Source organism: Oncorhynchus masou, chromosome 6, assembly GCF_036934945.1.
Source record: "Oncorhynchus masou masou isolate Uvic2021 chromosome 6, UVic_Omas_1.1, whole genome shotgun sequence".
Classification (NCBI taxonomy): Eukaryota; Metazoa; Chordata; class Actinopteri; order Salmoniformes; family Salmonidae; genus Oncorhynchus; species Oncorhynchus masou.
Genome location: NC_088217.1, coordinates 37,887,235 through 37,905,566, shown reverse-complemented (window position 1 = coordinate 37,905,566; position 18,332 = coordinate 37,887,235). Strand labels below are relative to the sequence as shown.

Genomic DNA, 18,332 nt, shown 5'->3' with positions numbered 1-18,332 from the left:
CTTTTTTTCTACTGTGTTATTGACTTGTTAATTGTTTACTCCATGTGTAACTCTGTGTTGTCTGTTCACACTGCTATGCTTTTATCTTGGCCAGGTCGCAGTTGCAAATGAGAACTTGTTCTCAACTAGCCTACCTGGTTAAATAAAGGTTAAATTTTAAATTAAAAAAAAATAAACACAGCAGGCAACAGCCACTGTATCCATGTCTGTTTAAAGCATTCATTAATTAGTCTACATTGAATCATATTTTAGTGAGAAAAACACCCTTTACTTGCAAGTGCATACCACAGACACCTCATTCAAGTGAGACTGCTGCCCTCTCCAACCTGTCAATATTTTTTTGTCATTGCAGCGCAATATGTGCTTTATGGAGCAAAAGAGGTACAATATTTATATTCAATAGAAAACAACAGAATAAAAAAATAAATCATAATTTCTGTCACACCATAATAACTTTTAATGGATTTATCATGATTTTTGTGTGCTTGTTATAGCACTTATTGTGAGGTGCGCCCTCTCATGTTTGCAGGGTTTCATCTACTGGGGAAAAAGAGACCATGTCCATAAAGCACATTTATTTTGCATTGTTAATCCAGATGATTAAATCATGTATTTATATTATCAAAGTCAATATTTTATTTCAAGTCAATTATGTAGCAGAAAATGAGCTCGGGAAACGCAACAATTCATTTTTTTTGTAGGCATATTTTGGACCGCTATATTCAACAGACAGAAACACGTGGGGTCATTTTCCTCCATAGGTCTACACAACGTGAGGACCATGCCGAAGTCAAAGAGAGACAAGAAAGGTATGTTTTTATGTCATTCGTCCAGTAGATTACGCGTATATATAGTCTAGTGTATTGCTTCATGTAATAGTTCACGAATATAGCATTTCCAGGGTATGTCTTGCATCAAGAGGTGAAAGAGGAGCCAGCTAGCTACGAAGCTAACGTTAGCTAACTAGCTAATTATGTTTATTAAGATGGCTAATGCTGAACATACTTTGTTGTCCTGAATGCATCAATCCTGATTGTTTGTCTTTTACACCTCTTCAGTTTCACTAACAAAAACAGCCAAGAAGGGTCTGGAAACTAAACAGAACTTAATAGAAGAGGTAACTACGTATACTGATACCCATCAATCCTTCCTAGCTAAGTTGTTTTCTGTCTGACATCGGTATCCAGCCAATAAACGCTTGACTAATGGTCTGTATCTGTATGTCCATGTCTTTATAGTTGCGGAAATGTGTGGACATTTACAAGCATCTGTTCATCTTCTCTGTGGCAAACATGAGGAACAACAAACTGAAAGACATCAGGACAGCCTGGAAACACAGTCGGTAAGAACACACACAACACAGGTCTAAGCAGCCTGGTTCTCATTACTCAGACGAATCTAATTGTCAGACACCCATGATGTGTTGTGCTTATAGGTAGGTGCAGCTGGTTTGACAATGAGGTGACGTTTTTCTTCTTCAGATTCTTTTTTGGCAAAAACAAAGTCATGATGATCGCTATAGGTAAAGGACCAACAAGCGAGTACAAAGACAATTTGCACAAGGTATGCTATATTTGTTGTGATTAAGTTATGTAGACTCATGAGTTAAGGTCTTGTACATTTGGTTTGCACAAAGACAATTTTCAAGGAGTTGAATTAATGTTGGTCTCTGCTTATTTTGTAGGTCAGCCGGTTTCTGAGGGGAGAAGTGGGTGTGTTATTCACAAATAAAACCAAGGCAGAGGTACAAGAGTAAGTAAACCTATGTCTTGCATTTCCATTAAAGATGTACCATCATTAAATGGAGTATATTTTTTTTGTTTATCTGGTGCTTCGGCTGATTCCTTGCCCTCAATGGTAGTTTCATATAAGTTGTTTTTCTCTTGATAAATGTTTTTCAGGTATTTCAGCCAGTTCAAAGAGATGGATTTTGCACGAGCAGGAAACAAGGCAGGGATGGCCATAACACTTGATGAAGGACCCCTGGAACAGTTCCCTCACTCCATGGAGCCACAGCTGAGACAGTTGGGACTCCCCACAGCACTCAAGAAAGGTGAGACCTGTCTCTGATGTTCAGAGAAACATTTCATAAGTCTGCAATGAAAGGATGGCTGTAACCTCTCTAGTGACACACTTTGTTTAGTTTAAATTAACTTTTTCTGCTTCTGCTACAGACTTCTGATCTAACAACCGAAGCTCATCGATAACTAGTGAAGTTTACGTAGGATTACTTCCAAAGGGGAAAGATTAAATGTTGCAATTGTTGGCTTATACCCCATTGTTTTGTTGTAGGAGTGGTGACACTACTGAAAGACCATGACGTGTGCAAAGAGGGAGACACACTAACCCCTGAACAGGCCCGTATTCTGGTGAGTTCTAAACCTTATTGGCCTATGAGACATTCTGCAAGTCCACAGTTGCTAGATGGTTCCATTATTTTTCCCATATAGAAACTCTTTGGGATTGAGATGGCAGAATTCAGAGTGCAGATCAAGTGCATGTGGAACTCTGAAACGAGCGACTTTGAGAAGCTGGCTGAGGAAGAAGAGGAAGAGGCCATGCAGGATAATGACACAGAGGAGGAAGAAGGGTGTGGGAAATGAATCTGGATAGACTAATGAACTTCTCAGACCGTAGGATTTTAATACTGTGTGACCTGTATGTTTTAATGTCTCAACCTTCAAGTGTTTCCTTTTGCCTATGAAATGCTAGATTTCTGAGGCACAAATTCACTGGTATGTTACCCATTGAATCTTGTGAACATACTTTTTGTGCTTTATACATCTTTTGTCGTCCACTCAAATACAACAGTACAAACTAAAACAGTTTGCTTGGTTGTCTTATAAAACATCCCACAAAAAAAATGTTTAGTGGCAATTGTTTATGCACAGTATAGCTTTAAAATGGCCAGCTATGTAAAATTGTTAGCCATTTTTTGATCCTTACAAACGCACTGGCCATGGCAGATCAGTGAAGATAAAATACTCCCATTGTTCTCCAGTTGATTAGACACAGCCTCCAGAAAATGTTTTTCCCTAATTCATTGAATTTACATGAATCGCTCACCATTAGAATATACAAGATCAAAGGAATCTGTGCCTTTCATAGTTTGTTTTAATGAATACTTGCATCAATCTGATAACGTAAAATCTCACTGTACAATTAGCCAATTGTTATATAGTTTGTGGATAATGTCAATATAGTTAATCAGATGACACATCTAGCAGAGGTAAATGGGGCTACCAGGTCCCAGACCTGTTGGAAGGCCTCCACCACCCGCTCATCTAGAGGGCCCTCCGAGGCGCACGGGTTCTGCTGCAGCTGCTCGATGCAGGACATTCCAATGATGACACTGTATCCCAAATCCCTCTGGAGCAGTGGTGACAAAACCCAGGTGCAAGAGGACCCAACCATTTGCACTACATACGTCACACTAACTAAACATTTATGGTAATACTTGTAGCTCGTACTGCTAACATTGAGTGGCAATTGTCATGTTCAACCTATTGTTAAATTATTTAATTTTCTTTCATATAAAGGTGGAATATGTAGAAATCCTTCTGCCATTTCCTGTTTGCTGAAATTCTAATAGTTCACCTAATTTCAGTTTGTGATAAAATAAGCAGTCATTGTGTAGAGAATCATTGTACCATCTAAACGGCTGTGTAATATATTTTCCGTAACCAAACATATCGTATTTTCAGCTGTTTGAAGCTGGTGTACAAAACCGAAAGTAAAACATGCAAAAACTAAACTTAACGGGAAGCATAGAAATGGTGCACATGAAACAGATTTACTGCTTAGACCTGCTTTCAATGGGACTGACAGATCTATAGCTTACATTTCTATGCGAATTTGGTTGGTTTGCCCAAAAGGGTACATATTGTAGCTTTAAAATCAAAGTGACTAGCTGGTAGTGGGTTGTCCCTGTTTTTGCATGTGGCTTGTTACCTTGAGGTGGGCGTGGTGGTACATCCAGTGTAAAGCAGCATATGTCAGTCTGCTTGTCTGAGCCATACACTGTCTCCAGGGTCTTCTGAACAAGCTCAATCTCCTGGAAGTAACATTTTCCAGTACCTGAGATCCAAAGGTAATGTTTTAATGTATCTAGTGTAAAGGTAATCTCGACAAATAATGTTTTCATTGTGAATAACAATGTTTATCCTATTATTACTGTTTAATTTATTGTAATAGTTTAAAAACAACATTGTTCTGTAATTTGAATGAAGGCAATGTGGTGAGTGACAGATGCAGGCTTTCTGTGTGTGTTACCTGATAAACAGTGGGAAGTATCCAGTTGTTTGCAGATAGCAGCAATTTCAACAACTTCTGATGCTATATAGTTTGGTAAGCCAAGCTCCTTGTATTTCCCCTGAAAAACCAACATAGAAATAAAGACCATGCCCAAAGAGCATTATCAAACGTTATTTGTCACATGCGCCGAATACAACAGTTGTAGATCTTACAGTGAAGTGCTTATTTACAAGCCCCTAACCAACAATGTAAGAAAAATACAAACAAAAAAATAGAAATAAGGTAACAAATAATCAAAGAGCAGCTGTAAAATAACAATAGCGAGGCTATGTACAGGGGGTACCGGTACAGAGTCAGTGTGCTGGGGAACCCATTAGTAGAGGTAATATACATGTGGGGAGAGTTATTAAAGTGACTTATGCATAGTTAGAGTAGCAGCAGTGTAAAAGAAGAGGAAGGGGGTGGTGGCAATGCAAGTAGTCTGGGTAGCCATTTGATAAGTAGTCATATCGTAGTTCAGTAGTCATATTCCTGCATCAGCATAATATTGCAATATTTTAATGGATGGTATGGTCACCACAATTTTTTTCCTTACTCATATCAGAAGCAGGTTTTAGAACCGGCTCAGAACAGAACGGAAAACAACATTTATTAAGGAGCAGATTCAGAGCCGGCAACAAAAGTGATCTATACTGTTCAGGAGCAGAGCTGTTATTTTAAAAGCATGGAAATGGGTTAATAATGTTCTATTACATTATGGCCATTTTTTTCCAGTCTCACAACAACAACAAAAACACACAAAGTGCCTATGCAAAGCCCCCCCTTCTGTCACTGGAAATGTATTCCAGTGTCAACCTGCCAGTTGAAAATCTTTGCCAGTGTGTGTGCGCATGTGTAGGAGGCCTGCCCCTCCACTCTGAAGCATAGGCTACTGTATCACAGTAGCCTTTGACTGTATCCTACTGACGTTACAAGCGCGATTCAGAAATTAGGGAGAGATTTTTAATTATAGAAGAATGGATTAACTTTTTCTATGCTGGTTTAGGATACTATAGAAATCACATTTCACATTGGATTTGTACATTTTAATTTTTTTGTAAATATTTTTGTGCAGCACGTCACACACAAGCTTGCTTGCTAGCTCTGGTCCAACATTAAGTTCAAAGTTCCTTCATAGAAGCCGCTCCTCTGTATGTATAATTATGTGGGCCTAATTCAGATAATGTATGTCATAAGAAGATGCCCAGTGCTTCAAGTCAAGCCTCCTCCCCCACCCTTTCTCTCTATCCATCCATTCGCACACCTGTAAAAGTTCAGTCACATTTAACACCCTACATTTTGAACTAGTTGAACTAGTTCAGAACTTTATTTCGCTGGTCGGAATAATGGAACAAAACAATTGGAAAATAATCGAGACGTAGCCTGTGTTGTGACTTTGGAGGTTTGGAGGTCACACTGTCTGGTTTCAGGGTCTTTCTGTCTCAGGGATTGGTCTTAGTGGCAATGCTCACTGGAGATACAGGCAATAAAACAAATGGCTGATAAGGTCCAACAACTTCAGAGAGCATGTGTAAGAAGTTATAGTGGTGGGCCCTAATGTAGCAGAGGTTTGAAACATTGTAGCTAGTTTGTGCTTTGTAAACAAGGATTCTATTTCTGGACACATTTTAGGCACTGCATGTGGGTTAACTTTTCTTACACTCATAAACGTTTGTTTAACTTGTCTCTTCTTCTCTTATGTTATTAGGCCTACATGCCTATTTTCCAATGCAATCTGGGGATCCCTGCACAACTGAAATGAAACGCCTCACACTCTAGTAGTGAACATATTGCAGAAACATAGCAGTGAAATATGCAATATAGGGTTTTCTTCCATGCGCTGTGCTCTCCTTATGACAAATAATCAACACTTTATAATATGAATTCAATGGATTGTGGTCAGTAAACCCATGGAATATGGTGTTGATATTATTTATAAAAAAATCTATTAGCAAGTACAAATCACAAGTGCATAACTGAACTCAACAAAAAAATAAATGTCCCTTTTTCCGGACCCTGTCTATATATTAAGATATTTTGTAAACATCCAAGTAACTTCACAGATCTTCATTGTAAAGGGTTTAATAAACACTGTTTCCCATGCTTGATCAATGAACCATTAACAATTAATGAACATGCACCTGTGGAACGGTCATTAAGACACTAACAGCTTACAGACGTAGGCAATTAAGGTCACAGTTATGAAAACTTAGGACACTAAAGAGGCCTTTCTACTGATTCTGAAAAACACAAAAAGAAAGATGCCCAGGGTCCCTGCTCATCTGCGTGAATGTGCCTTAGGCATGCTGCAAGGAGGCGTGAGGACTGCAGATGGGCCAGGGCAATAAATTGCAATGTCCGTACTGTGAGATGCCTAAGACAGAGCTACAGGGAGACAAGACGGATCGTCCTCGCAGTAGCAGACCATGTGTATCAACACCTGCTCAGGATCGGTACATCCGAACATCACACCGGCGGGACAGGTACAGAATGGCAATAACAGCTCTTTTTTTGCTGAGTTGATATTTACCATTAACAAAAATTGTTGGAAAAAGTGTATTTGTATCATTATTTTGTTACATTTGTTTTTATAAACCATGTCCAATATTTGATAGGCAATAAAAACAAGGCTCATGTTGGTCACATCAATGCTAACTAAATGTGAGCTAGTCATGCTGTGTGCACTGTGCAGTTCCAAAACAATTCAAAGGTGGCATCCTAGACCACAAATTAATGTTTTGCATAAAATGTTCCAGTTACATGCAGTATAGCAGGATTGGGATTTTAGGCTGACATTTTTTTAAATTATGTTGGAACTGTGTAAACTCACTAGCAGTAGGCTTGTATTATATAACTAACTGTACCTACCAGCATACAATCCTTTCTCCAACCAAATGTTGCGAGTTATATTTATATTACACGGTACTAGGATATTAGTCCATCCATAAAGATTAGAAATGAAACAAAATGAAACTGTAGGTGAAAACCTGTCTGACTTCACTCGTTCCCAAGCAGGTTAGTATGTATATCATGATGCAGTCTTTCTTGGGTCATTTGGCTCCTAAGCCAGGTATGTAGACGTCTTAATGCACTGAAAGATCTCTCACAGCTGCTAACTGGGATGGTCAGCGTGGCCTGCATGATTGCCTTCAATGATGGAAACCAATTAGGGTCTAACAGTTTATACACACAGGACATGTCAGAAGAGGCGCCTTTCTTTTTTGAGAGGTAATGTTTAGCAATAACTACTTCCTCTGGCTTGAGAGGAATATGACATCTGTCTTGTGTGTGCCTCCCCTCTATGTTCTCTGTCTGTCTTGTCTGCTCCTCTCTCTCCCTCCCATCTCTTCCTTGCTGTCTGAAGTCCTGCCTCCCTGGATCTCCTCTATCTTATTACAATATGATAATATGAAGTATGAAGTATTCTGAACAGACAAACTGAACAGACAAACGGACACAGAAGCAATATGCGCACAAACACACATGCAATATGAACAATAATGTTTACCTGAATTGAGCGAAAAGGTCAAATCTGGGATCATTACTGTTCCTTAATGATATTAGAAGTTCACTCACTCTTAAGCCTGATTTAACATTCAACTGTTTTACCCTTCCCTAACACAATACCTGTGTTCTCTCTCTCTCTCTGTTGCTTTAGCAACATCAACATGCGTGCAACCATGGGGCAAAACAGATGAGGTAGGCTTCGAGATAGTTGACAACATGAAAGCTATATTTCATCTCCAATGCTTATTGCAAACAAATACATTTGCACAATGACCACTTGTTGTCTCAAATACATCGTTACAGTTGTTGGTTAGCTAGTTAGCGAATTTTAGCCATATTTGCATTGACATGAAATGTCCAAACAACTGAAAACAAGACATGGTATCAATAACATGATGAAACATCCTGAAATGAGCTCTTATGATTCCTCACATGACAGTTTGTCATTCTTGCTAGCAATCTGGCCATCCAGAATCACAACAGGCTATCTTCTGTCCCATGGTTAGACAGTAATTGTTTATTTTGAGATACTTGTCGGGTGGTGAATGGAGTTCCAGCAGTTGGATTCAGTGTCTTGATAGCTAATCAATTCATGTCAAATCTCTGTACCAGGTAGCTAATGCTAGCAGCACTAGGTAGGCCGGGAATACTAGTCTAACTAACGTTAGTTAGTTAACGTTAAACTAGCTATCTGTCAGTGCAGCTTTTGAGTCAACATGTTGAAATGTAAGTTAGCTAAAAAAGTTTACCTCCGTCCTTGTCATCTTTGCACTCTCTCTCTCAGAGAATGAATAGTCGCCCGTGCTTGCCAAAATATAATTTATTTGGACGAATAAAAATTACTTTGGAAAACTAAAAAGGCAGGGCAGGCCAGGGCTCATGATTGGAATATTCAATGTAAAGCACTGTAGCCTAGTTTGTTCTACAACATCCCAGCAGGGCAAAAGACTAGGGCTGATACCAAATCAATCAAAGCCTGGATTTGGTGACGTCAACGTTCTACTCACACCTACTGTAATGGTCTGGGCCTAAACCACATAAAAACAACACTAGACACTATGGAACTCAAAGCTTTTACAATCTCATCCTGGAATATATGAGGTCTGAGGTCATCTGCCTTTGGCCTAAAGAGGAAGAACCCAGACTTTATCCCATGTGTAACTCTGTGTTGTTTTTTTCGCATGTTTTGTTTTATCTTGGCCAGGTCGCAGTTGTAAATGAGAACTTGTTCTCAACTGGCTTACCTGGTTAAATAAAGGTAAAAGAAATTGGAAATACAGACATTGTCATCCTACAAGAAACATGGTATCAAGGAGACGAACCTACTAGTTGCTCTCTAGGTTACAAGGAGCTGGTAGTCCCATCCACCAAACTACCGAGTGTGAGACTCAGGGAGTATGCTAATTTGGTATAGAGCAGACCTGACCCACTCTATTAAATTAGTAAAAACAGGAAAATTTTACATCTGGCTAGAAATTAATAAGGAAATGATCTCAACAGAGAAAAATGTCCTCGTGTGCTACCTATATCCCCCCCAATAGTATCCCCATACTTTAACAATGACAGCTTCTCCATCCTAGAGGGGGAGATCAACAATTTCCAGGCCCAGGAACATGTACTAGTCTGTGGTGATCTAAATGCAGAACTGGACAAGAACCTGACACCCTCAGCACACAGGGGGACAAACACCTATCTGGAGGTGACAGCATTCCCTCCCCCATATGCCCCCCTAAAGACAACTATGACAACAAAAACAGGTCACAACTCCTGCAGCTCTGTGTATGTACATAGTCAGTGGTAGGCTTCGAGGGGACTCCTATGGTAGGTACACCCATAGCTCATCTCTTAGCAGTAGTACTGTAGACTACTTTATCACTGACCTCAACCCAGAGTCTGTTAGAGCGTTCAAAGTCAGCCCACTGACACCCCTATCAGACCACAGCAAAATCACAGCCTACTTGAACAAAGCTATGCTCAATCATGAGGCATCAAAGCCAAAGAAACCGGATCATATTAAGAAATGCTATAGAAAGTATAGGGGGCTCTTCCAGGACAGCAATACAATTAGACCCAACCAAATCATGAGAACTAAAAGATAATTACATGACACATTAGAAAGAATTTACCAAAAAACTGAGGAAACAAGAATACTATTTGGCCCTAAACAGAGAGTACACAGTGGCCGAATAACTGACCAATGTGACTGACCCAAAATTAAGGAAATCTTTGACTATGTACAGACTCAGTGAGCATAGCCTTGCTATTGATAAAGGCCACCGAATGCAGACCTGGCTCTCAAGAGAAGACAGGCTATGTGCACACTGCCCACAAAATGAGGTGGAAACTGAGCTGCACTTCCTAACCTCCTGCCAAGTGTATGACCGTATTAGAGACACTTATTTCCCTCAGATTACACAGACCTACAATGAATTCAAAAACAAATCCAATTTTGATAAACTCCCATATCTATTGGGTGAAGTGCCACAGTGTGCAATCACAGCAGCAAGATGTGACCTGTTGCCACAAGAAAAGGGCAACCAGTGAAGAACAAACACCATTGTAAATACAACCTATATTTGTTTATTTATTTTCCCTTTTGTACTTTAGCTATTTGTACATCATTACAACACTGTGTATATATATATATATATCATATTATATATATAGTGCCTTGCGAAAGTATTCAGACCCCTTGAACTTCAGTCTCAGGTCTTTTGCAGCCTCCATCAGGTTTTCTTCCAGAATGGTCCTGTATTTGGCTCCATCCATTTTCCCACCAATTTTAACCATCTTCCCTGTCCCTGCTGAAGAAAAGCAGGCCCAAACCATGATGCTGCCACCACCATGTTTGACAGTGGGGATGGTGTGTTCAGGGTGATGCGCTGTGTTGCTTTTACGCCAAACATAACGTTTTGCATTGTTGCCAAAAAGTTCAATTTTAATTTCATCTGACCAGAGCACCTTCTTCCACATGTTTGGTGTGTCTCCCAGGTGGCTTGTGGCAAACTTTAAACAACACTTTTTATGGATATCTTTAAGAAATGGCTTTCTTCTTGCCCCTCTTCCATAAAGGCCAGATTTGTGCAATATACGACTGATTGCTGTCCTATGGACAGAGTCTCCCACCTCAGCTGTGGATCTCTGCAGTTCATCCAGAGTGATCATGGGCCTCTTGGCTGCATCTCTGATCAGTCTTCTCCTTGTATGAGCTGAAAGTTTAGAGGAACGGCCAGGTCTTGGTAGATTTGTAGGGGTCTGATACTCCTTCCATTTCAATATTATCACTTGCACAGTGCTCCTTGGGATGTTTAAAGCTTGGGAAATCTTTTTTTGTATCCAAATCCGGCTTTAAACTTCTTCACAACAGTATCTCGGACCTGCCTGGTGTGTTCCTTGTTCTTCATGATGCTCTCTGCGCTTTTAACGGACCTCTGAGACTATCACAGTGCAGGTGCATTTATACGGAGACTTGATTACACACAGGTGGATTGTATTTATCATCATTAGTCATTTAGGTCAACATTGGATCATTCAGAGATCCTCACTGAACTTCTGGAGAGAGTTTGCTGCACTGAAAGTAAAGGGGCTGAATAATTTTGCACGCCCAATTTTTCAGTTTTTGATTTGTTAAAAAAGTTTGAAATATCCAATAAATGTCGTTCCACTTCATTTATATCTTTATGTTTGAAGCCTGAAATGTGGCAAAAGGTCGCAAAGTTCAAGGGGGCCGAATACTTTCGCAAGGCACTATATATATATATATATATATATATATATATAAATATATATAATATGACATCTGAAATTTATTTTTTGTTGGAACTTTTGTAAGTGTAATGTTTACTGTTCATTTTTTATTATCTATTTCACTTGCTTGCTTTGTTTCCCATGCCAATAAAGACCCTTAAATTTAAATTGAATTGTAGACTGCAGAGTTCAATTGCTTCTGTCTGATAATGATTTACAGGTTAAGAGTCCGGTCAACAATTTGAATGTCTTCTCTTGTGTAGTTCTAATTTCAGATTTCCAGATGATGTCAGCAAACTACAACAGATTCTGCTGAATCTTCATTCAGAAACTTTATCAATGCCTTGCATTGATCTTAATACCAATAGCCTAAATAACAGTAACACAGGCTACATGCTATGTGTATTCTGTGCAGCTTAAAGACAAGCACCAATTTCAACCAATATGTTACCTGTGTAGCTCAGTTGGTAGAGCATGGCGCTTGCAACGCTAGGGTTGTGGGCTCCATTCCCACGGGGACCAGTATGAAAATGTATGCATTCTCTACTGTAAATCGCTCTGCATAAGAGTGTCTGCTAAATGATGTAAATGTAGCATTTATAAACTAATAATCATTGTATAAACTATTCATAAATCCTCTATTTAGGAGGTCTATAACTAAGTGTTACAGCTTCCCCTTTATTAGGGAAACACCTCTGGCTCATCAACCTGTCATCTGAATGGACTACACAGTTTAATAAATAAATTACAGTCTTCTAATATTTATGTCAATGTGGAGACTTCAGCATGCTGGCGGAGTCATAGCTTATGTTGGCCTATGTGGAATACTCTGTTCCCTTGGGTTACTTTCTTGTTAATAACAGAAGCCGGTACTAACCAGAAGGTAACTATTAGGAGAGCATTTTCACAGCTAGTCCAAGTTAGACATGCCGTCCCTAGGAGGGGTGCGTCACTTGAGTGGGCTGAGTCACTGATGTGAACTTCTTGTCTGGGTAGGCGTCCCCCCTTGGTTTGTGCCGTGGAGGAGATCTTTGTGGGCTATACTCGACCTTGTCTCAGGATGGTAAGTTGGTGGTTGAAGATATCCCTATAGTGGTGTGGGGGCTGTGCTTTGGCAAAGTGGGTGGGGTTATATCCTTCCTGTTTGGCTCTGTCCGGGGGTATCATCAGATGGGGCCACAGTGTCTCCTGACCCCTCCTGTCTCAGCCTCCAGTATTTATGCTGCAGTGTCGGGGAACTAGGGTCAGTTTGTTATATCTGGAGTACTTCTCCTGTCTTATTCGGTGTCCTGTGTGAATTTAAGTATGCTCTCTCTAATTCTCTCTTTCTCTTTCTTTCTCTCTCTCGGAGGACTTGAGCCCTACGAACATGCCTCAGGACTACCTGGCATGATGACTCCTTGCTGTCCCCAGTCCACCTGGCCGTGCTGCTGATCCAGTTTCAACTGTTCTGCCTGTGATTATTATTATTTGACCATGCTGGTCATTTATGAACATTTGAACATCTTGGCCATGTTCTGTTATAATCTCCACCTGGCACAGCCAGAAGAGGACTGGCCACCCCTCATAGCCTGGTTCCTATCTAGGTTTCTTCCTAGGTTTTGGCCTTTCTCTGGAGTTTTTCCGAGCCAGCGTGCTTCTCCACCTGCATTGCTTGCTGCTTGGGTTTTAGGCTGGGTTTCTGCACAGCACTTTGAGATATCAGCTGATGTACGAAGGGCTATATAAATAAATACATTTGATTTGATTTTTGATTTGACACATTGAAGGTCGTCGGCTGTACTTCCAGTCATGGTAAAGTGAATCAGAAATGGCAAATGAAACTGTATCAAGACGAGGGATAATCCCACACATTTCTGCTATCCCATGTTGTCATTTAAAAATAAAACCACGTTCCTAATTACCACCAATATTGTGGTGTGCAGACTTTATTTAACCATGTATGTAGGAAATTGCATTATTTATTCCATTACAGAGTATGATGCCAAGTGTCATAACACTTTTCGGTCAATCATATATCTTTTTTTTGTGGAAAGGGCTCAAAGAGCTTATTTTTCCATTTTTATGAAGTTGACATGGTGGAAAAGAAACGTGCAGAACAGTGGGTTGGCGGTATAGGCACATGTGCATTGCTTCATTTGCATATATTTTTTAACAACATTTCAAAAAATGTGTAATACAAATATTATCATATTTGTGTCTACATTCAACTAGTAATGGTCATTTTGGTATATATGAAGGGAGAAAAAAATACTCTATCCAGTGTGGTGCCTGGCCTTAACATATGCAGTACACTATTCAGGCTTACCTTTTCTTTCCCAGGGACCCTCTCCCAGGTAAACCAGCGACCCAGGGACCCCCATCATATATTAGCAAAAAAATAATAATTTCACATCTTGTTTTATCAGGGGAAGGATATTGGTAAGGAGAAGTAATCAACATTTTTAAATGGGATTTGGTAGATATAGTTTTTCATTATTTTGACGTCCCACACATTATAATTGAAAGAGGAAGTGTAAACTCAAATGTAGCTTATTAGCTAGAAAGGTAATGTGAAACACATTTTTGCTAAGAGCAGCTGTTAATGTCACGACTTCCGCCGAAGTCGGTCCCTCTCCTTGTTCGGGCGATGCTCCTTGCCCCAAGAGTACGACGGGAGGGCTGCGAACTACCAGTGATTCTTCTTGCAATTAGACCTCTATCTGGCCACCATCCACCCGGCTCCATCGGACCGTGAGAGGGTGTCCGCCCTCGTCTCGACCACCCGCCCGAGGGTAGAGCAGTGGGTGAGCGCCTCTACCATCTGAATCTGAGGCAAGAGACGAGGAGCGCCCAGGCGCGGGATGGAAAACAGGGCCCTGATCGAACATTACCGCTGCAGTTTGCGCGAGGATGTCTGACGGCAGCTGGCCTGCAGAGACACCACCCTCACGTTTGACCAGCTGGTGGACCTGTCCATCAGACCGGAGGGGGTTCCCGCTCTTGCACCATCTGTGGCCGCAGAGGTCACACTGCCGGTCAGTGCCGGGTTGGTTCATCTGGGAATCGGGGCAGCAGGCAGGGCTCTCTGGCGTCACCCCAGGTGAGCCGGCACCATTCTCACCCAGAGCCCTCTGTTGCTCATATGTTTGTGTCTGTTACGTTCCCTGATTTTCCCTCGCATTCCCAGCATAAGGCACTCATCGATTCAGGCGCAGCTGGGAGTTTTATTGATAGTGCTTTAGCCTATAGTTTAGGGATCCCCATCATTCCCGTGGATGTGCCCGTCCCTGTTGACGTCTTAGATAGTTGACCATTAGGATCAGGGTTGATTAGGGAGGTCACCGTGCCACTGGGCATGGGGACGCAGGGGGGTCATACGGAGAGAATTAGTCTCTTCCTTATTGACTCTCCTGCGTTTCCCATGGTGCTGGGCCTACCCTGGTTAGCTTGTCATAACCCCACTGTTTCTTGGCCACAGAGGGCTCTCACGGGGTGGTTGCGAGAGTGCTCAGGTAGGTGTTTTGGGGTTTCCGTTGGTGCTACTACGGTGGAAAGTCCAGACCAGGTCTCCAACGTGTGCATTCCCCCTGAATATGCCGATTTGGCTCTCATCTTCTCCAAAAAGAAGGCGACTCAATTACCAGCTCATCGACAGGGCGATTGTGCGATAGATCTCCTGGTAGACGCTGCACTTCCCTGGAGTCACGTGTATCCCCTCTCACAGGCGGAGGCTATGGAAACATGTCTCTGAATCCCTGCATCAGGGGAACATTCGGTCCTCCACTTCACCCACCTCCTCAAGTTTATTTTTGTGAAGAAGGAGGGAGGTCTACGCCTGTGTATTGACTATCGGGGTCTGAATCAGATCACTGTGAAGTATAGTTACCCGCTACCGCTCATAGCCACAGCGATAGAGTCAATGCACGGGGCCCGCTTCTTCACCAAACTAGATCTCAGGAGCGCTTACAACCTGATGCATATTCGAGAGGGAGACGAGTGGAAGACGGCTTTCAGTACCACCTCTGGACACTATGAGTACCTTGTCATGCCGTACAGGTTGATGAATGCGCCATCAGTCTTCAGGGGCCTTTGTAGACAACATTTTCAGGGACCTGTATGGGCAGGGTGTAGTGGTGTATATTGATGACATTTTGATGTACTCTGAGCATGTGTCCCTGGTGCGCAGAGTGCTTGGTCACCTGTTGAAGCATGACCTGCATTTCCACTTCAGGGGTGGAGATGGAGAGTGACCGCATTGCACGGTAAAGGGGGTGCAGTGGTTTTTAGAGTTTGCCAACTACTACCGGAGGTTTATCCGGGGTTTTGGTCAGCGGCTCCCATTACCTCACTGCTGAAGGGGGGCCCGGTGCGCTTGCAGTGGTCAGCTGAGGCGGACAGGGCTTTTAGTCACCTGAGGGCTCTGTTTACCTTGGCTCCCGTGTTGGCCCGGTACTCTCTCAGTGCTCGGGTACGCCACAGAAGCTCCATCCCTGTGCCTTCTTCTCGAAGAAGCTCAGCCCGGCGGAGCGAAACTATGATGTGGGGGACCAGGAGCTGTTGGCTGTTGTCAAAGTCTTGAATGCGTGGAGACATTGGCTTGAGGGGCTAAACACCCTTTTCTCATCTGGACTGACCACCGCAATCTGGAGTGCATCCAGGAGGCAAGGAGACTGAACCCTCGCCAGGCTAGGTGGGCCATGTTTTTCACCCATTTTGTGTTTACCCTTTCCTACAGACCAGGCTCTCAGAATGTTAAGGCAGACACATTGTCCTGGCTGTATGACACAGAGGAGCGGCCCATTGATCCCACTCCCATACTCCCAGCCTATTGCCTGGTGGTGCCGGTAGCGTGGGAGCTGGATGCGGACATTGAGCAGGCGTTACGTGCAGAGCCCGCTCACCTCCAGTGTCCAGCTGGACGTTTGTACATTCCATCTGCTGTCCGCGACCAAATGATCTATTGGGCCCACACGTCATCCCCCTCTGGTCATCCTGGGATCGGTCGGACGGTGCTCTGTCTTAGTGGGATGTACTGGTGGCCCACTTTGGCTAAGGATGTGAGGGTTTATGTTTCCTCCTGCTCGGTGTGCGCTCAGTGTAAGGCTCCTAGGCACCTGCCCAGAGGTAAATTACAACCCTTACCCGTTCCACAACTGCCGTGGTCGCACCTGTCGGTAGATTTCCTGACTGATCTTCCTCCTTCACAGGGTAACATCCCGATCCTGGTCGTTGTGGTTCGTTTAAAACATTTTTTGTTTTTAAGTCCTGTTGTCTCCTACCTTTGCCCGGTCTCCCTATGGCCCTACAGACTGCGGAGGCCCTGTTTACACACGTCTTCCGGCACTACGGTGCCTGAGGATATAGTGTCTGATCGGGGTCCACAGTTGTCGAGTGTCTGGAGGGCCACTAATCCACCACTAATCTCTCTCCCTTCCAGTGTTTACTGGGGTATCAGCCGGTTCTGGCTCCTTAGCATCAGAGTCAGACCGAGGCTCCTGCGGTGGACGACTGGTTCCGGCACACAGAGGAAACATGGGACGCTGCCCATGTCCACCTTCAGCGCGCCGTGCCAAGAATTTGGCACAGACCGTCACCGCAGTGAGGCACCGGGGGACCGGGTCTGGCTCTCGACCCGAAACCTACCCCTCCGCCTGCCCTGTCAGAAGCTGGGTCCACAGTTTGTGGGGCCATTTAAAGTCCTGAGGAGAGTGAATGAGGTTTGTTCCAGGTTACAGCTTCCCCCCGATAACCGCATTAACCCCTCGTTCCATGTGTCTCTCCTCAGGACGGTGGGGGCTGGCCTGCTCCAGGAGTCTGGGGTGCGGGAGGTTCCTCCCCCCTCTGGACATTGAGGGGTCCCCGGCGTACTGCGTTCATTCCGTACTGGATTTGAGACGTTGGGCAAGGGGCCTTCAGTACCTCGTGGACTGGGAGGGGTATGGTCTGGAGGAGAGATGCTGAGTTCCGGTGGAGGACGTGTTGGGTCCTTCTATGTTGCGAGATTTCCACCGTCTCCATTCGGATCGCCCTGCGCCTCGCCCTCCGTGTCGTCCCCGAGGTCTGTGTCGACAAGCTGATGGAGCCGCGCGTCAGGGGGGCGGGGGTACTGTCACGACTTCCGCCGAAGTCGGTCCCTCTCCTTGTTCGGGCATTGTTCAGCGGTCGACGTCACCAACCTTCTAGCCATCACTGATCCATTTTTTAATTTCCATTGGTTTAGTCTTGTCTTGCTTCACACCTGGTTCCAATCCCATCAATTACATGTTGTGTATTTAACCCTCTTTTTCCCCTCATGTCCTTGTCGGAGATTGTTTGATTGTATGTATGTGCGAGTTATGTTTTGATGTGCTACGGGTTTTGTACCCACTTTTATTATTTTGAATATTTTGGTTTTCTGAGTTTTGTGAGCACTTAATAAACGACTCTGTTTATACCAAATTTGTTCTCCTGCGCCTGACTTCCCTGCCACCAACACACACCTGTTGCAGTTTAGCTGGTTAAACAAAGGTTAGCCATGTGTTGGCAAAAATGTATGTCCAAGTCAAGAAAGCCTACCATCAGCAAGCAACAGTTCACACTGGCACCCTATTCCCGGGTGTTTTTCCAATTCATATGCCAGGTACTTCAGTGAGTGTAATTGGCTCAAATGAGTGTAATTTGCTCAATATTAGGAGTTGACAAATAAAGTTGGCATCATTAGTAAGAAGATATTTTCCTTTTTTCTACTGTAGGTATTTAATCCGCTTTTATTTTTTATATTTCTGTGGACCCCCTGCAGTACCTCAGTGGAACCCTTGGGGACC

General features: G+C 42.9%; 1 protein-coding gene across 1 annotated transcript; it reads left to right on the top strand.

Moving 5' to 3' along the window:
• The first annotated feature begins 701 nt into the window (after window positions 1-701).
• Window positions 702-2,823, top strand: LOC135542029 (mRNA turnover protein 4 homolog). Its single transcript, XM_064968610.1, has 8 exons — window positions 702-809; window positions 1,059-1,117; window positions 1,239-1,342; window positions 1,482-1,563; window positions 1,685-1,752; window positions 1,902-2,053; window positions 2,293-2,369; window positions 2,451-2,823. The coding sequence occupies exons 1-8, from the start codon at window positions 782-784 to the stop codon at window positions 2,601-2,603; spliced, it is 723 nt and encodes a 240-aa protein (XP_064824682.1). The 5' UTR covers window positions 702-781; the 3' UTR covers window positions 2,604-2,823.
• The last annotated feature ends 15,509 nt before the right edge of the window (window positions 2,824-18,332 follow it).

Bases quoted from the DNA above. Each gene is read 5' to 3' on its own strand.
- LOC135542029 (XM_064968610.1), top strand. From the start codon at position 782: ATGCCGAAGTCAAAGAGAGACAAGAAAG. The intron at 810-1,058 runs GTATGTTTTTAT...ACACCTCTTCAG, and splicing joins GTCAAAGAGAGACAAGAAAG to TTTCACTAACAAAAACAGCC. The intron at 1,343-1,481 runs GTAAGAACACAC...TTTCTTCTTCAG, and splicing joins ACAGCCTGGAAACACAGTCG to ATTCTTTTTTGGCAAAAACA.